Source organism: Alosa alosa, chromosome 1 (assembly GCF_017589495.1).
Source record: "Alosa alosa isolate M-15738 ecotype Scorff River chromosome 1, AALO_Geno_1.1, whole genome shotgun sequence".
Classification (NCBI taxonomy): Eukaryota; Metazoa; Chordata; class Actinopteri; order Clupeiformes; family Clupeidae; genus Alosa; species Alosa alosa.
Window position 1 is genome coordinate 39,072,634 of NC_063189.1, and position 20,583 is coordinate 39,093,216.

General features: G+C 40.9%; 2 protein-coding genes across 2 annotated transcripts in view; one reads left to right on the forward strand and one right to left on the reverse strand.

The window, feature by feature from the left end:
* The window catches only part of LOC125299593, a 355,198-nt gene that overhangs the window by 323,813 nt on the left and 10,802 nt on the right, over window positions 1–20,583 (reverse strand). The window lies entirely within an intron of this gene.
* slc43a1b (solute carrier family 43 member 1b) lies at window positions 6,358–20,521 on the forward strand. Its single transcript, XM_048250793.1, has 15 exons — window positions 6,358–6,552; window positions 8,750–8,907; window positions 9,354–9,537; window positions 10,251–10,306; window positions 10,529–10,605; window positions 14,612–14,704; window positions 15,589–15,722; window positions 16,111–16,259; window positions 16,535–16,681; window positions 16,789–16,824; window positions 17,071–17,203; window positions 17,375–17,504; window positions 17,650–17,723; window positions 17,905–18,028; window positions 18,310–20,521. The coding sequence occupies exons 2-15, from the start codon at window positions 8,754–8,756 to the stop codon at window positions 18,571–18,573; spliced, it is 1,755 nt and encodes a 584-aa protein (XP_048106750.1). The 5' UTR covers window positions 6,358–6,552; window positions 8,750–8,753; the 3' UTR covers window positions 18,574–20,521.

Here is a 20,583-nt window from a genome sequence, read left to right on the forward strand (position 1 = left end):
GGTGCTGGTCATATAATTAGAATATCATCAAAAAGTTGATTTATGTCAGTAATTCCATTCAAAAAGTGAAACTTGTATATTATAGGCTATTTATTCATTACACGCAGACTGATATATTTCAAATGTTTATTTCTTTTAATTTTGATGATTATAACGGACAACTAATGAAAATCCCAAATTCAGTATCTCAGAAAATTACAATATTACTTAAGACCAATACCAAAAAAGGATTTGTAGAAATGTTGGCCAACTGAAAAGTATAGACATGAAAAGTATGAGCATGTACAGCACTCAATACTTAGTTGGGGCTCCTTTTGCCTGAATTACTGCAGCAATGCGGCGTGGCATGGAGTTGATCAGTCTGTGGCACTGCTCAGGTGTTATGAGCATAGACAGTAAAAGAAATGGACGAACAGACTCCGTCGTTTTCAATGGGAGGGGGGCACTGAAGGTTTTTTCAGTTGGCTTGCCATCATACTGAATCTTGTAACTCCTATGATAGATGGTTTACATAGAAATTCTTCTCACACTTCCTTCACCTTCAAAGTCATCAAAGTTAAACATTTATTTATGTATTATTATTAATTTCATCCTAACAAGTGATATCAAGTCGTGTTAATGTTGAAACTACCAGACATGATCATCTTCAAACACAATGGTAGCCTAAAACAAAACAAAAAAGTTATATGCCTAGCCTTTCTTGAAGAATATTGGTACTTGTATAAAGAAGGATTGTGGTTTATACATCACACGAACTTAGTCAGGGCCAATACACTATCAAATAGACCACTGTAAATGTTAGTTTAAACACTCAAACTTTTCAGGTAGCCGACAGGCTAACCTTTAGCATTTCCGACATTGTATGTCATTACATAATGCAGCTAACATTAGCCTACATGCTGCAACACAGGTATGACATATATTATGTTTTAGTGAGTGTCCAAAGGGGTGAAAGCCACTTTAAATCGGGTCACATTATTGACTGTTGTGTGTCCGAGAGTCAGCTTGTGGGTTTTGTAAGGGCCAGCATGAGGGACAAAACCTACAAAATTGTGGTGAGTTAAGCAGAGAGGTTGGTAACGTTAATGCTGCTAGGCTACTGTAGCCTTCATACTGTATGATTCATATCAATCATTAACCTAGGAATACTTCTTTGTGCATTTAAAGAACATTTTGTGTAATAATTCACGGCAAATTAATAAACTGAATATGGTGGTGCAAGAGCACCATGCACCAGTCCATGCATCAGCCCAACTGAGCAGTGATGACAGCATAGGATGACAGTCAGGTATGAAGCACTGCACCATGTTGTTAGCGTTAACCGCTTTCACACACACACACAATATAAAATACACGATGATAAATATAAAAATAAATATCAAAACACTATTATTTACACGATTACTCCTGAAATAACTGCTATTAACTGCACGTAGTGATGTGCCCAATGAAGCGAAGCTTGTGTCGAGCAGAAAGGGGCGTGCCAGATGAAGCCCCGGTTCGAGGCTTGTGTCGTTTCCATAAAAATCACGTGACTGATGACAAACAAGGCCTCGGCAGAGAATAGGCGTGTTCGACTTGAGGCAGATCTGTGCAGATCTGACTTGATGTGATGCATGCTGGGTTGAACACAATGCATACTGGGATGGACGCAATGCTTGCTGGTTAGAAATTCTGTCCGACTTCTGTCAGCCGGGGAGGGACTTACCACCGTGACACCATGTAACATGGCCTTAAAATATCGCGGGAGTCTAATGGCACTTTCTATTTGTCTTGTAAATCATCGTACACCCACTCGTACAACATGTACGAATGAGTGGCTATAGGAACGCGTTTCTCTCGAGCCACGAGGGGCATTAGCAGGAGGCTAGTCATTGTTATTGTTTTGTGCTACATGTAGCCTCTAGCTAAACGGCTGGAAAACAAATTGTTACATTGTAAAACCGTGCAATGCATGAATTGGTGACCGGATTGAAGCAGCAATGTAATCTAGTGTGTAAGAGCATTACATCAACATTAACATGACCAACACAGTACATATGCAAAAAAAATACATGTCATCTCATCTCAACTATGGGCGCAGCCATGTTTGTTGTAAGGTCGTACGTCCACCTCAGGGTACCCTCAAGTACTCCGAGGTAAAGTGGGCGTGCCTGCCCAAAATGCCGCAAGAAAGCTGGGTAATTTACACTTTCCAACTCGGGCGGCGGATTTACGAGACAAATAGAAAGCACGGTTAGCCTGCAGACAGATCTTGCAGTTGCCTTCCACGAGCTGCACGAGCTGAAACACGCCCTCATGACGTCAGTTCAAAGACGTGATAGGGCCATTTGGGAGGAATCTCCTCATGACCATTTTGACGGGAGTCTCATGCTGCTTCCTTATGTTGGAATATGCAAAAATAAACAGAAATTGAAGGGATACCTTCTTATATGTGATTTCTGCAACAATGGTAGGCTAGCCTACTGAAAATGTTTGGATATTCTGTTATTTTCTGCTGTTGGCTAAATAGATAGACACACATATAGGGAAAACACTTGATATTGAATTTATGTGCTACAATGCAGGCCTGTTAACTGTATGACAACAGTGGTTTATTTAAACTACATCATAAGAATTTATTTCGTCAGTCATCATGCTCATTTTAATGAGTAAGAATGAAAGTTCTGCTGTGTTTATTGCAAACAACATTCCGCGATATCTCCCGCGATGTCTCCCGCGAGTCACGTCAGGCAGACTGTAGCCTGCCTGTCCGGGATGAGCTGCCCTCTGTTGTAGCTCCTCCCGGCTAGCCTCTGAAGATCACGTTTACGTAGAAAGCCAGACCAAGTCAGACTCAGTCCAAGTCGAACACGCCTATTGTCTAATAGAGCATCACAGTCCCGCCCACAGGAGTTTCCGAGAGTAAGAATTCAATGCAATTTCTCCATTGACAATTCAGGTATAAGACATAAAAACTTAACTGCACATGGTAGACTCAAAACCAGCTACGGCTGTAATAAGCGATTGTGTATGCTCATATAGACGCCAAAAGTTCACGGGGCACTAGATAAATGTCTTTTGTTTTGAGATAAATGTCTTTTTTTCGCAATGTCTTGGATAAGTACTTCATTACCCACAATCCTGAACAATCCCACAATCCCACAGTGATGCTTCTGATGGTGGAAAGGCCGTTAAGATCATGTTTGAAACTTTATCAGCGAAAATTATTGACAAAGATGGTGGAGTCTTTTACTGCCTATGGCGAAAATCTTAATGTGAATAAAAACTTTCTAGACTAACATTGGTACTTGTATCAACAAGGATTGTGGTTTATATATCACACAAACTTAGTCAGGGCCAAATACACCATCAAATAGAACACTGTAAATGCTAGTTTGAACACTTAAAGGAATTATCCGGAGTAAAATGCACTTTAGATCAATTTACGGATGATTGGGAGTACATACGTTGAGTTGACACCCAAATCATGTCATTCGGATGTGTTTTGAGAAAGTTCGATGTTACCGTTTTTAGTCAAAGCTCGTTAGCGTGGAAGTGAGAAGGGCATATTATTTTGCCGCTACAAAACGCTATTTTTATACCTCTTCTACAGTTCCAAACAACATTGCACTTACGTGGTAGTGAGTAGAGGGTCCCTAAAGCCAAACCGAAGTATCCCGAGGTCTTTATTTGGTCGGATAGAGAGTCCAGAATGAATTTCATCAAGCTAGTACCTTTCCGGAAATGTTGCCATCTTTGCTGCCATCTTTAGGGGAAAGTCTGTAGGAGTCGATTGCCCGTTCACCCGAATATAACCTTTCAGCATACAACATTAAAAAGTGTCTGAACATGGCATTAAGAAACATACATGAACTTCACGGTAGCAGATCAAACTTACCAGCAATGTTACAGCAACGTCTGTGCCAGTCCATCTTGTAGGCCTAACGTTAGCTGAGGCTGCTCGGCTGACGACGAGGCGGGTTCACCGGCTTGCTCAGTCTCATACAAAGCCCCGCCCTTTTACCCATATAAGGATTGGCTAGGAGGTAGGCGGGGTTAGGATTTCCCAAGGTTTTCCAAGATGGCGCTGCCCATACCCCCCATAATAAACGGCTTCATAACCGTTCTTCAGAAAATCTATGGGTGACGCTTTGTCCATATTTTTTACAGTCTATGATAATAACATATGTTTTCTTCAAGTTAAATGTACTTAAACACAACATAAGGACATTTTAGAATATTACCTGGAATAAAATAGGCTACAAGTGTGGATTCGTGGGTTTTCAGCATTTAGATCTCGGGACAACAATCAAACTAATTGCTAATTCACATGAAAGTTTCTCTAAAAACACTTTACAAGAGTCATAAATTACCAACTAAACTCAAAATAGTTAACTGTACATTGTGTTACAAAATATGAGACAAGTACTAGAATTCTAAGAAAAACGTGTTTATCCCGGACCTCCCAAATTGCGTGACTTACCCATTGTCTATTAAACTCCAGTCTGGGTAAATGCAACGCGATGCAATCTCACTATCACACTGTATCCACCTACCGCTACTGTAAATGGCGTAATTGCATCACTTTTAGTGATAATTTAAATGCACTATGCAAGACTTTCACCTTTATGAAGCCAATTTGATGGTGAACGAACTTGTAATAGGCGAATCAAAGCTATACACAGCATAGATGTAGCAAGTCCCTACAGAGAAAACCAGCCATGCAACTTCCAAGAGTGGCGCCCGCCAAAATTCTCGAGAATCTGAAACATTACCTTGTCAGTAGTTCTTTGGAGAGAGTTTTTGCCTGTTGTTAATCCTTCACCTCCACAACAAAAGCATTTGCATTGTGTACAGGGGAGATAAGTCGCGAGAAGTTTGCTATTTACAAGTCCTTTTAGGCAAGTCCCTCCACTTGGCGGCCATATTGCAATGCTTTTTGGGCACTTATCGGGCATCTATATCGGCAGAAATGCATGTGCGCAAGGCTTCATGACACCAATCTTGCTCCAGCAGCGAGATCACAACACATGCTTGGCACGATGTCTTCACAGCAGAGCACAGCATGATTGGCTCAATGTATTCACAGCACAGCACATGATTGGCTTAATGTATTCACATGTCTCCTCATTAGAAAGTCTCTGTTTACAATAGCGTAACATAAATACATCGCGACTAGAGAAAACTCTAAACTCGACAAAAATACCTAAACCTGCATAGTATACCTTTAACTAGCAACTAGTTTCACTCCATTACATGCACCCCCTACCCTGGAAATCCAGAGTTCTCGCGAGAGAACTTTATAAATTATAATAACTTTATAATAATCTTTCTAGATTATCAGGGTCTGGATTTTCCAGGCTATGCACACCCTTAATTTATACTAAAATAGGGCAGCGTGCATGAAAATCTGACAACTAGAAAGAAGAACAATAAAAAGAAAAGAGAGAGAAAAAAATTGTGAATCTCGAGCATTGATGTAGGCCTACCAAAATGTCATAAATTCATAAATCGAAAATTCTTCTGTAAGAAGTGCGTAAGTACAAAGTGGTACCAAAACCTATAGCCTACTCATCGGAAACCTACCCTGCATGCCAATATTCGTGGAATTTCCATAGGGGGCCATACAATAAATGAATAAACGCACACACACTCTCACACACACACACACACACACACACACACACACACACACACACACACACACACACACACACAGGTATGCACACACTCACACACACACACACACACACACACACACACACACGCATGCACACACACACACATAAACAAACACACGATAAACACACACACACACACACACACACACACACACACACACACACACACACAAAAAGCAAACACACACATGCACACACTTATTAACCTGAACCTGATAGTCATACTGTACATCATAACCAGCTGCTGGAGGGCAGAAAGGTCCTAATATTGATTACAGTAAGTTGTAGATCTCGTATTTTTGTGGTTTGGTGTTCGCATGCTTCTTTGGGTATCTCTTGTGTAGTTAAGTTATGTTGGACTAAAATAAGATGGAAATGGTTCATGAGATCATGGCTTAATGCAGAGCAGGGAAGAGTCCCTAAAGGAGAGTGCCAGTCAGAAAAATACCAGTTTGCCATCAGTAGGCTAATACAAATATGTAATAGCACATGTTCTTTGATAGGTGGCGTGCAAGTGCAAGATACCTTCATGATCACAGGAAAGAGTGGGTTGCTGAACTCAAGGGAAGAGTGGGTTGCTGAACTCAAGAGAAGAGAGAACCCTCCTTAAGCCCTCAGTAGTGGTTGGAACTGATGTTCCATTTTTAGCCACAGGGAGAGGGAGGGAGTGAGAGAGAGAGAGAGAGAGAGAGAGTTCATAGAACTTGTAGCATTATTTGAGAATCAGACACCGATGATTCGCCTCCCAAACGTGTCAGAGCTTGAAGAAGAGTATTTGAAGGGGAGAAGGCTTGAACTATCAGTGGGCTGCTAGAATAGGCTATTCGTAAGGAGAACACTAGACTGTACCCCTGAAAAATTATTTCCATCTACGAAAGAATTCATCAAAGTAAGTTATTTCATATGCTCTGTTACAACTTCCTCTTCTCTTGTGTGTTTGCAAGTTGAGAACTTGCAAAGCATTTTTGTGTCCAATTTATTTCTATCTAGTCTATTTACATTATAACATATTTTTACATTATTGATTGGCTTAATATGCCTAGACAACTTGGCCTACTAGTTTTCGTGACGTTTATTTATCAAAGCTGTTGTCAGATCACATTTGTTATGTTATCAGTTTGTTTTAACGAATTTAACCTAATATTAATTAAATATGTAGGTTGACGGACGCACGGCAAGGAAACGAATGATCATAGAATACTGCCAGGCATATATTGGTTTCGTATAGTTTTTCTTATCACTGACGGCAGCGGAAACATGTTTAGGTCAATGAGCGCATCGGAAGTTTGCGCGTCTTTGTAACAGGAAACAGCTGAGAGAGGGAGAGAATACAGGCCTGCAATAGAAATTATTTTTTATAATATAAAAGACTGAAAAGGCCCATTAAAAACTAGGCCTAGCCTACTGTAGGCTACTGCTGCTACTACTAGGCCTAATAATAATAGTAGTCGTAATAATAATAATAATAACAACAACAACAACAATAATAATAGTTGTAGTAGTAGATATATGTATATGGTAAATTCTTATGTTGTATTACCTTTTGTGGTATGGAATACAGAAGGTGGTCATAGCAACAACTGTGCCATGTCATTAACAGTCATAATCACCAAACAGAATGTTATCCACAAATATTGTTCCAGTGTCCTATTGTGCATACAATATCACAGTGGTTAGTTATGTTCTGGTGGGCTTGCTTGTAGACTTCACCACTGGTATATAAATGAAAATGGCTAAACAGGGTGTAAAAGAAGCCAGGGAAGCATGCCTAAACAAAGGAAACAGCTCCGGAACATCTTGAGCAACCCACCCCTAATAGGTGGCTGTATTGCCTCAGTGCTACCAACATTGTTTAAGTTCGGCCTTGATTATTAAATTATAATGGTTGTTAATATTTGAAATGTAATTTAGGAATTGTTTTTTCTGTGTAGAATGTTGATATCTTTACAGCTCTAAGTAAAAGTTTTTACAAATGTTTTTTCCATTTCATGTAATATTCTTTCATACCAGAGAGTTGTTTTATCCTCATGCACTGTTTGCCTAACTATTTAGTTCAGCGACAACATTGCAAACCTGGTTGAATGTCTAGTTTAGACTGGGTTTGAGTCACAGTGGGGTGTAAGCTTAGTGGGTACTGCTGGGTGGGCATTCATGGGTGGATATGTTGCTGCACTGGTCCTGGGCCAGTGTGGCTATTTCAGTCATCAGCAGGGATCCTCATCCACAAGCATGTGGCCCCCGGGGCAATAAACATTCCCTAGACTTCCTCTTATGATTCTCATTTATTCATGGCAATGCTCAAATACCTTATGCGCACACACACACACCAATATAGGCTTTGTTTGCAACTAGCAGTATACTTTATGGTGAACATCCATATGTTTACTGTGAATGTTACAATACAATAAATATACATATATGCAAATTTGCAGCCCGAATGCCACAAATAGTACATATGTATATGCACAACATACCATAACTCACACCTATAGAAGATGTTCAGTTTCCAGAGTTGTGACTGAATGGAAAAAGCATTTCAACAGAGAGGACACACAGGCCCTCAGTTACCCCTGGAAAATATGTGTTTGCATATCCATATTAGAGTGTGTACTTTAGGGTGGAGGGCACTGAAGGCGCTGAGATGTCTGTAATTCCAGCACTACATTCTGTGACCTGCAGTGGTGTTAACGCTCATAAGGACTCTAATAACTTATATTCCATGGTGCTAACTTTGTGTATTTGATGTCTAATAATCTTTCTCTGCTCTCGGATGGTGTGATGTTGTGACTCTCATTAAATAGTCCACCCCAAGCACATCAGTTATATATGAGTATTCTTCTCTTTCCAAATGAAAGGCTTTTTTTTATTTTCATGTCACCTATCAATGATTTCTAATTTATGAGAATGTATTCTTCACCCCAACAAAACAGTCAGTCTGTTGGAGGAAGATACAAGAGTAATGTATGTAAGTGGCTCTAGTCCTTTATCATCATCTGTTTTCACCCCCCTTACCCTTTATCTCTTCTGTCCTCTCTCTCTCTTTCCTCCTCCTCCTCTTCCTCCACTACCTATTTCTCTTCCATCAGGAAAATGGCTCCCTCCCTGTCTCAGGCCTATAAGAGGCGCTGGTGGATGGCAGTGACAGCGGTCATTGAGAACCTGCTGTTTTCTGCGGTCTTACTGGGCTGGGCCTCCCTCCTCATCATGCTTAAGAATGAGGGCTTTTATTCACACCTGTGTACAGGTGAGTAACCGCTCCATATCTAGGTAACACCAGAGTGAAACTTATGCAACCCGAAATTCACCCAAAGTAGGTTTCCATGGTAGCCAATCCTTCACAAGTCTCGGCTTGCACCTAAAGGGCCAGCTCATCTTCTTTGATGTGTTCGGTAAATCATGGCTTTGAGATCAGATCATAAAAGCTTGGAAGTAAAATCCCTCTCATTCTTCCTGATGTGGAAGGAATATATGAGAACAGGGGTTGCAGAGACAGGCCATATACACAGTATAAAGTCTGGTTCACTGGAAGAAAACAGCCAAAAGTACTTATTTTGTAATTTTTAAAAACTCATTGCACCCACTTTGATTCCTGGCCCTCCTCTCTACCCCAAGCCTTCCTTCCTATTCCCTCGCCCTTTCCCCCGGTCATCTCATCTCTCTCTCTCTCTTTCTTGCTCTCCCTTCACCCAGAGAACAAGACGCACCATGCCAACGAGACACTGCTGGAGGACCTGGACTGGCCCAGCTGTGTGGAGCAGGAGGAGGTGCTCAACCTGGGCTTCACCATCGGCTCCTTCATCATCAGCGGCGCCACGCTGCCCCTGGGCATACTCATGGACAAGTATGGCCCGCGCCCGCTGCGTCTGCTGGGCAGGTGAGACCAAAGCCCCAGGGCTGTGCTCTGGCAGTGCCAACTCATCCTGTGGTTGCATCCTTAGGGGCCTCATCATCATCATCGTCATCTTTGTCATCTTCATCATTTTCATAATCACTACACCAATAATGAATATGGACTGCAGTTCAGCATGATACATGTTAAGACCACCAGGCTCATTTGTGGTGATTTAACATATAGGAGACCACACGTAGATAAGCGTTACCAAAATATGTTTATTAAAGTAATAATGTATGCCAAACGTGAACTACAGTCAGTATCCATGAAATGGTGAGAAAATAAAAGTGGAGTGTAAATCAGGGTAAAATGTAAATTGCAGTCTAAAGATAAAGGCAACGCATGTTCTCCTGGAGAGAGGGAACCTCGAACCCAGCCAGGTAGTCTTTTATATAGCTGGATGCCCTGATCAGCTGACTACCAAACCTGTGCACTGAGAACCTGTGCATTGACTCCACCCTGCAACATAGAGAAACAAAGACAGGCAAACAGAGACCAACAGTATCATAACATACATGACATGTCATACACTGTTCTGTCACAAACACTGTCCATAACTGACATTAGCAGACATTATTATAAAACATTCCTACAGATTCTGAAAATGTTTCAATTCCTGCAGGGTTATCCATATTCACCACTGCTCCCTCTATCTTTATCTCTCCCCTCTCTCTGTATGTCTCTCTCCCTCTCAGTGCCTGTTTTGCTTTCTCCTGTGCCCTGATTGCCATAGCTTCATATAATCCTGCTGGTGAGTGTGCAAAGTTGGTATATGACAAAATGATTCAGCTCAGGAAATACTGTCAGAATTTGCACCTTCATACATAGTTATGAATAACATCACCATGTGAACCCTGAACCCCTAGCAGGATGTTGTACATCCATTCAGTAACCATATTTGAGTAGGTTGTGTAGGCTGCTTGAAGAACCTGTTGCTCACACAGCTGAAGACTGTCACATCTCTCTCTTACAGTGTTGTCCATCCTTATATTTGTTGCCGTTTCTTTCAACGGGTTCGGCGGAATCTGTCTCACTTTTACCTCCCTTACGGTAAGATTGAGCACACACACAAGAACACACACACGCACACGCAGCACACACACACAGACACACACACACACACACAAGCATACATATGCAATAGATGACAAGAAATAAAAACATACTCTATACATGGTGTGATGCATGATACACCAACATGTCCAAGTAAACAAGATACTTCTAAACATATATAGCACATGGAAGTGTGGTCAAAATAGATACATATCATCTGGTATTACAAGCTTTCAAAGTAGGAGTTCCTTTATTTGGCCTGAATCTTTTCCAAGAATTCACCAGAATTTCCCAGAATCTTTTCCCAGAATTCAATTACTTCAGTACATTAAGGACAGAGTTTATTTTGTGTTTGCATCGAATGACAGAGGTCTTTTTTTAGTGTTTTGTGTGTGTGTGCGCGTGTGTGTGCGTGTGTGTGTTTGTGTGCCCTGTGAAAATTTCATATTTGTTGTGAGTGTCTGTGTTTGATCTAAGTAGCTCATCCATGTCTGCCATGTTTATTTATGTGTGTATTGTGTGTGTGTAGATATTCCTTTTATGTAAAGGCTTTTTGTGCTCTATTACTGTAAATCTATATTCATAACCATTTCCATCCATGTGAGTCTGTGTGTGTGCGTGCGTGTGTGTGTGCATGTGTGTGTGTGCGTGCGTGCGTATTTGTTCAAGATGTAAGTGTGTTTTGGCTGCTCTTAGTGCTGCACATGGTGTTCCACATCCCAGCCTTAAATTTTGGCACGCCTGCCCCAACCAATCACAGCACAGACCCTCCAGCACGCCCTCACCTCTGTCTGTCCCTCCCACTTCATGAGTCAAAACACACAAGGACACAAGTCTCATTCACCTCTCTCTCTCTCTTTTGCTCTCGCTCTCTCTCTCTCTTTCTTTCTTCCTCATCTGGATATGAAGAATGTCCACACATATTCATGAATCTGTTTATGGTGTATTGCAGGTAAAACAGTCAAACTGCAGTTAGGTTTGGAGTAAAAAAATAAATCAAAACTACTTGATTGAAATTATATTTGATTTATATTACCTGGAATGCACCACAACAACTAATTTATGAAAATGAAGATATCCGTTATAGCAAGTAAACGCTCACAGATGCCACAGATCAGGTTACAGCACGTTTTTTCACATGCTCTAGGCTCACTGCAGCCTTCCTGGCACAGAGGCTGAGAACAAAGAGAAATAGTCTGTGACTCCGAGCATATGGTCACGTGCTTGAGCACTGGCCATATCTACACGTCTAGTGTAGCTTTTCCAACGGCTATCTTTCGTTCTCTTTGCTCTGCCCTTCCCTTTTTCCCCTCACCCTTGACGCCCATCATTCCATCTATTTGGCTGATGTGTTGTTTGGCTTGCGTGTTACCAAGCCTCTTTAATATCACCTCCATGACTGGACAAACTGGCAGCACTCACTGTCCGGGTATAACAGAGGGAGAGAGGGAGTAGAGGGTGGCGGGGGAGGGCGCTGGGTTGAAAACGTGATACATGGTGAGACCACAAAGTCAGGGATAGAGAAATGGACTTACATTGGCGGTGGACATTCTGACGGATGAGTTGGACAAGATGGCTTTCAGTTGTGACATTCACTTTGCCATTGCGCCTTTTCTCCCTGGAAAACTATGGAAAACTAACATTCTTTTCAAGAGACAGTGAACATACCTGTACATACCAATCATGAATATGTGACCAAAAATGTCAAAATGGAAGAGCTGTTACAAAACCAAAGCCAGAGGCTTTATTTTAGAGTTGAATAGCAGAATGCAGCAATGTTTGCATATGGTCCTTTTCTTTCCATACTGCTTTTCTTATTAATGTTTGAGTCCTATGAAGTTTCATGTCTGATCATGTACTCTAATCAGTTGACTTTGGAATGTCTTGACTTATTTACCCAGCGAGAGAGAGAATGGTTTACTGTATATATATTCTAGGCTTGGCCTCTGTGGAACTTTAATGTTTTGTGTTTGTGTATGTTTGCTTTCACAAACCCCCGGTAGGCTAGCAACTGCATTTCCAGAAGCATATGATCGTCCAGTAAACAATAAACACTGAAACAATATGTGGAAAGGAGCATGCTGTGGAAAAGAGACAGGGGGAAAAGGAGTGGTGGGGGCCATGACTTTGTAGAGGTCATTGACAAATGGGATGGAGGGTGGCAGAAGGAGGGGGGCTAGGGGCTGGAGGGACATGTCCTAAGGTGAACTTGGAAAGTTTAGCTATGAGTTACATGGGGAAACCATTTCACACGCATGGGGGTGTGTGAGTACATTTGAGTGGATGTGGCGGTGGGTGTGGGCTATTTGATTGCAACCTTAATAAACAAAGCATGCTGTGTATGATCAAAGTTTGGTATGATTTAGCTGTTTAGGAATCTTGGACTATTCCAGACTATATGCTATTCAGAGTGAATTTGACTTTCAAAGAAATGTAAGCCGAAGAGTGAATTTGGCAGTCTCTGATTGGCAAACATCCTGAAATGCCTTGTAGGGATCATGCAGGTGTCAACTGTACTGGCAGGAGTCAGACAGTATCCCTGCATGTCAACCCAATTCATGAAGACAGGTGGTGTAAGGAGAGGACCAGGTTTGGAATAGGCCACAGCACATGTCCAGCTAACCAACAGGACTGAATTTATTATTACTCATTAATTGTGAGTGATTGATATGAGAGGGGCATGCATGGGAATGTCTGTTACATCTCCTCCTGAACTTCTGTTTAGAATACTATGCTGTTCTGTGCAATACAGTGTTAAACGTTGTAAAAAAAATCACATACTGTAGATCTGTCAGTCACTTTTGTTGTATGGAATGGTCAAGGGCCATACCTGTTTACGCCAACTGAATGGTATTTTGTGTTTACATTTTGTTGAACTGCAGGTACAATTGTCTAACAGTATAATCGTAGACTGGTTCCAGAATGTTGTTTGATTTTTGTTGGAAGATCGTGTCATCTGTGCTGACTTGCTATTTACCATCACATGTTATGCCACACAGTGGTGATGTTTGTCCCTGACTGTTTACTGTGCATCTTGTGCTAGGTTTGCTTTTGTTGTGTCTTGATAGGATATCTGTGTCCTCTCTCACAGTGACCTGGCCCTTGGTCATTGGCAGGGATGCAAAGACATGCTCACAGCTGCAGTGTTTACCAGTACAGTTGCCACCTGCAGATTGTCACACACACTCTCTCTTTTTCCAGTCTCCAAACAGAGTCCAGGGGATGGAACGAAAGATAAGCCATAGAAAAAAGAGGAAGGGAGAGTGAGAAAAAAGAGGAAGGGAGAGTGAGAAAAAAGAGGAAGTGAGAGTGAGAAAAAAGAGGAAGGGAGAGTGAGAAAAAGGGTGGAAACCTGTACCATGTGTCACAGGAAAGGGGAAGAAAGAGACCCAGAAGAAATCTGTATGTCTTATTCTGCTCGATTCCACTTAATTAATAATGGATCTACAAAAAGCTAGATTTGAGCCAGATGTTAAGTTAAGTTTAGATAAGTTTAGTTAAATTAAGTTACTTTATTTGTCCTTGAAGGAAATTTGTCATCAGCATGTAACCCATCTGGAGATAGTGTACATACATATACTGCAGCAGTTAGCTCATGTTAAGAGACTAGGCTGCCGTTGTGTCTACCCCAATGCCCCAGGCTATCCCCTGTGTGCCAGAATATGGAGTCAGTTATGTTCCTGTGTCTTGCATCAGTTCCCAGCTGTTCTCAGGGCAATACATGCTTCAATACGCCTCCTGCTGATACATTTATAGCACTGCAAATATTTTATACAATACAGCAATAGTCAATACAATTGTCAACTGTCACTGAACACAGAGTAGTGTTACAAAGTGTTGCCTTCTCTGAATCTCACCCTGGGCCAACTCAAGTTGACCCTATCCCCTTCAAAATGAGTGTCATTAGCAATTGTGTGTTTGCTTTGATTTCCTGCCAATGCAGTCAGCAGTCTTACTCCCTCCCTCTCATTTTCTCTGTGTATTTTCCTTTCTGTCCTGCCAGTTGCCAAACATGTTTGGCAATGTACGATCCACCATCCTCTCCATTATGTTTGGTTCCTATGCTTCCTCTGCAGTCACATTTCCAGGGGTCAAGGTGAGTGGTTACAGAATCTTCTGGTATGATGACAATGTTATTCACCAGTCTTCTGACATGGTTCTTTTCTGCCTGAGATGTATAATATTGGTCACCTTTCAACAGTTATACATTAATTGGATTTAATAGACTTTAGTCTCAAATGTTTGAATGTATTGCTATGGTCAGATGAAATTGAGGTGATGAAATTAAAGGTTCCATAAGTGATTCTGGATGATGTCATGTCTGTTGATATTTTAACTAATTCTAACCCAAATCTAGATTTCAATACGTGTTGATTGCTTGCAATTATTCATTATAATACAGCTGCACCTACTAACCTACACTTATTTCTCAGCATATAGCTTTAGACCAGGGGTGTCAAACATACGGTCCGGGGCCAGATCAGGCCCGCCAGCAGGTTTCATATGGCCCCCCAGATGTTTTGGGTAGGAAGGGAAAATTAGAAAAAAGATATTCACATCCAACAACGTGTTATAAGCAATATTTCTATATGATAAATTGATTAAACCTAGCACTACAAACGATCCTCAGGAAGGAAGAAGCAGAATAACTAACATGGAAGTTGAGTATTTCAAGAGAGAAAAAGCAGTATATGACAGCAGTACATTATTGTGTACTTGTTTGCTCATAAGTGATATAATCAAACAACACTCTGATACCCATGCAGAAAAATGATAATGACCATGACAATGACGCCCCCCACAAGGTCTTATTCCAACAAATTCGGCCCAGCGGGCTTACTACCTAATATGAGTTTGACACCCTTGCTTTTAGACATTTGCTGAAACGTCATCCATCTGATCAGAATGGAGAGTAATCAGTCTTGATTTATCTCCTAATGTGACTGGTCTATTTTTTCTCTCTGACTCCTCTCTCTTCAGATGATTTACGATCTGGGGGTGCCCTTCAAAGGGATCTTCTGGGGATGGGCGGGTTTTGCATGCCTCGTCTTCTTCAACTGTCTCGTCAATTGGCCCGCTGAGTCCTTCCCTGCCCCCGAAGACCCTCGCTACACGTGAGTGAATGACCAGTGTGGTGATCACATTCACGTCAGTGCAGGGAACTGAAGTGCTGAACCAGTAGCTGTGCAAGCCCTCAGACATGTGGGTGCAACACTAGAATAGAAGACAGAGATATGGCATCAGAGATATGTGGGGCCAGAAATGTGGCTATGCTTTTCTGTAGTCTTGAATCATGGCTGTCTTGTGGTATAACATTGTAATAAGCTTTTCATAGACTGGATGACACAACTACTGTTTGGTGAGATTTACTTCGTCATGAATAATAACTGCCATTCTCTCCATGTCTTTCTCTGTCTTTCATACACACACACACACACACATGTACATACACACACAAACACACACACATGTACACACACACACATGTACACACACACACAGTAAGAAGGTCAAGCTGACGGGGCTGGTTCTGGAACACAAAGTGACCGGAGACCGCTGCTACACTCATGTGACCACTGTGGGCCAGACCCTCAGTGAGAAGGACTGCCCCTCCAATCTGTACAGCAATGAGGATCCACAAGACAGCCAAAGTAAGACATTTACTGATTCAACACACACACACACACACACACACACATACATCTCATCTCACACACACACAGGGCTAACACAAATCGGCATAGAGTATATTGTCAGTACTTCCAGTGCAGTAATCATTTATTATGAAGTTATGAACATAAGGATCCAGAACCAGCCAATGGTAGACTCAAGTGCACTGCAACCCAGCTGTGTCCATGTAATTGTGTTAAGCCTATGTACTTTATATACCTTTAGAGTGACATGACTATCTGACCTTTGACCTCAGGTTCACCTCCATTCCGCCGCTCGTTCTGTTCGCCAATCTTTCTCTGGAGCATGATCACCATGGCAATGACGCAGCTGCGTCTCATTTTCTTCATGGGCGCCATGAACAAAATGATTGAGTTCCTGGTAACCCACGGCGACCCTAACCGTAAGTATCTGTATGCTTTGTGACTTGAATCTGTGTGACTGAGTGTGACTGTAACACAGTTAAACATTGTTACATACTTACACCTACATTTTCTATTTCTCTTGCAGCCACTGAGGACATGGTACTGGAAGCAGAAGAACAAGGTATCAGCAAAGCTCTGACTCGCCTTGTTCACTGTTATGGTGTTGCATCATCACAGCTGTTTTCTGTTTACTTTACAAGTTTAAGGATTAGTACAACATTGTGTTTTGTGCTATATGACCATAGTAAGCTACGGTCATATTAATCGCATAGCAACCATGATATGATAGGTATCATGATGGATACAATCAAGCACGATAGTAGGTGCAGACTGACTCATTCAATTTTTGCCTTCTGTCTTTCCACAGTTAACTTCTACTCGTCCATCTTTGGCACCATGCAGCTGCTGTGTCTGCTCACCTGTCCCCTGATTGGTTACATCATGGACTGGAGGATGAAGGAGTGTGAGGAGGATGCTAACCCCCCTGAGGGGGAGAAGAGGTAAGAGTGGACACTGGACAGCCAAAGACCACTGCTGAGAAAGAGACCTAACATATTGGATAAATAAGTAAAATAAGTGGATAAAATGTCCTATGTATGCATTGTTTGACATAGATAAATACTGTACATTTGGGGCATTCTTTATGACTGTTCATGACGTTTTTTTCATAGTCTTCCTGGGCCTCCAAAACGGGACAGAAAGATCCAGAAACTTACTAATGCCATCAGAGCCTTCATCTTCACTAACCTGCTGCTGGTGATCTTTGGCATCATCTCCCTCATAGACTACCTGCCCATACAGGTTTCATCACTATCATCTGAATCAAACAATAATTGATACTTTTAGAAATTAAACAAAGAAATACAAATAAGATATATGGTCCAAAATGGCTACCAAAGTCAAGTATGTTAATCTACTCTGTTGTCTCTCTCTCATTCTTTCCCAGCTGGTGGCGTACGTCCTGCACACTGTGGTGCGCGGTTTCATTCACTCTTGCTGTGGAGGTCTCTATGCCGCTGTGTGAGTACTTCACCTCCAGTTTGAATTTTGACTTAGTCAGTTTCATTTGAAAGTTAGGAGTGTCAACCTGTTGTAACTGACAATACGTAAATATCACTGACTGTATAGAATCCCATGTAACATCATGTTGGATCAGATAGTTATGATTTCATGTTCTGAGGGTGCACATGTTCTCTTGCAGGTACCCTTCTAATCACTTTGGGACCCTAACAGGGATGCAGTCTCTGATCAGTGCCCTGTTAGCCCTGCTCCAGCAGCCTCTCTTCATGGCCATGCTGGGACCCCTGAAGGGCGACCCTTACTGGGTAAGACCACTGGTCACAGACACACTAGCCTGTTATCAGCCCACAGGATATTGTCTCGGATGCAGCTGTTTGCCTGACAAATTAATGAGTGCCATTATTTTTGGAATGTGCCAGAGTTAAATCAGTTCTATTGCTTAGTTGCTGGTTTAGTAATTTACACTTGTGTTTGTGGTGTTAGTACACTGCAGTATGTGTTCATCTGTGAAAAATAATTCCTATATAATTTATAAACCCATACGAAATTGGGTTAAGTATTCCTCTGATTTTCCTGTTATCAACAGATCAACGTCGGACTCCTTGCATTGTCAATGGCTGGCTTCCTGTTGCCAGGATACTTGCTGTACCACCGCAGACAACTGGTCCATAGGAAGAAAGAGCTTGAACGCGAGGCTACTGACCATTCAGCAGATGAAAAGAAACGGCTCACCAGCAATGGCCTCTCCAAGCTTCAGAGCAATGGGCAAACAGGCAAAGGACACACAGGCAATGGGCACAAAAGCAATGGACATTTTGGCAATGGCCATGTAGACAGCCATGAAGTCTAAGAAAAGATTATATTGATAATATTTGAGTCATAGTGGTCATTTTAGTTGTCATTTTATTTTTTTTCTATGGACAAAGGAAACTAAATCACAGTTTTAGTTCGTAGGGTATGTGCTTAACAGACATCAGATGGCTAACTGACTAATGTTTGTGTACCAAAACATTACACTATGGGATAAAACAAAACCCAAATCACATGCCATCTTATACACAGCTAAGTGACATTTTTTAACCTCTCAAGGATATAACTTATTAACAATTATTAATGTTAATAATTGTTTTGGATTATCAGTTTCCCATCCAAAAACAACCTCAAACATGCAGCTTTGAGTCTAGAAAGTGCTCCTCTTCAAACATTTGATAATTTATTAACATGTCAAATGTTAAAATTGGTTGTGTCTCTTTCTCTATGGCTTGTGTTTAAAAACAAGAAGTAGTTTGCCCCTTCGCATGAACTACAAGGAGATCTAAGCATGCGACCCAGGGAAGCAATTAATTTCAACCTGTCAATATCATACTCATTTATGACCAAAACTACCATATAGCTGCCATTATACCTGCCACATTCACAAACACATAATGATAGTGTTATCTGCAGTACATTAATATGGAGCCGGTAGAACGGATGGATTGGCTGTGTTAATTTTGAACTACCTCCCTCACAAGTTCATTCTCAATCTCATCACTCTGTTCTGTTCATTTTGGTGAAACAGTCAATCCATGATTGTTGATTATGAATGTGCACTAGTCAATAATCCTAAGAAACACTCTGTTAAGTCTGTTTTCTGTCTCTCTCTCTCTCTGCCCTCTGTGTGTGTTTTACCCCCACCCAGTGCCCCCTCAAACTTTGACCCATCTATTCCTTTTTCTTATGTGTTTGTCTTTGGATGTTCCCTCTTTCTGACCTGTGTAGTATGTCATCATTGCGTCAGTTGAGTCCCAAATCTGATTACTCACCGCTAGGTTTTGCCACAGTTAGGTTTTGTGCTGGCACAACCATGTTCACTAAAATATGCTGTAAAAAGTAGTTTTTTTTTTTATTTACTTACTGAATGCTTTTTTAACCTGTTAGCCTGTATGTTAGTTTACTGCTTAACCAACATATTTTATTTAACTTGTTGCAATTAAATTAAGCAGGTTCAGTTGAATAGCCATCAGTTTTTAATGCCATCAAAGAAAAATCTTCATTGTGAATGAAGAGGACTATTTAATCAGATTGTTTTTGGGCTTGAGATGATGCTATTTCTACATGATCATGATGATTATGATGAAGAAATATGATGAAGCGGGGCTTCATCCAAATGCAGACACAATATTGTGTGTTGTTTCCACCTTGTTAGCCTGGTAAGAAATTCACTTCAGACAAGTATCCACAAGTATACTGTATTAGTGTTGATATCATATAAAACAAATTAACCCAAACTTAAGGGTAAAATCAGGCCTAAATGTTTAAATGTATTGTTATGTAGATATATTTTTAAAACCTACACATAGAGGTATTGATTTGATAGTTTATGGTTTTGTTGTTTTTGGATACGTGTTATTTTGCTTTTTGATCTTCTGTGGCATGCTCCATTTTACTGATAAATTAATACATTTTGCTGCTCTCAATTACATTTAAGGAAATAACACAGCTGTTATATGTTACAGTAAAGTCAATATTCTTTTCAAGGATGTTGGAGATATTTAAGAGAATAACAGAAGATATATTGGTGGATCAAGCTGTATGCCACTGAGTAGAGTTTTAGCTATCGTAGAAATTGTGTGTTTGTGATTTAAATGTATGAACTCATATTGGGATATCACAGGAACGATTGTACAGAATATGTGAATATTTCATGGCTGCATTGTTTCATTTTGATAATGACAACGATTAATCAGCATTTTGGTGCTTTATGCCTTATGCATTTGCTGTATGTCTGTTTAATTGAAATAAAAACATAATCCTGACTGTATCCTATTTATTAATTAACCATGGGATACAAGAAAAACATGAACCCAGGTGACATAGT

Bases quoted from the DNA above. Each gene is read 5' to 3' on its own strand.
- slc43a1b (XM_048250793.1), top strand. From the start codon at position 8,754: ATGGCTCCCTCCCTGTCTCAGGCCTATAAGAGGCGCTGGTGGATGGCA. The intron at 16,825-17,070 runs GTATCAGCAAAG...GTCTTTCCACAG, and splicing joins ACTGGAAGCAGAAGAACAAG to TTAACTTCTACTCGTCCATC. The intron at 18,029-18,309 runs GTAAGACCACTG...TGTTATCAACAG, and splicing joins TGAAGGGCGACCCTTACTGG to ATCAACGTCGGACTCCTTGC.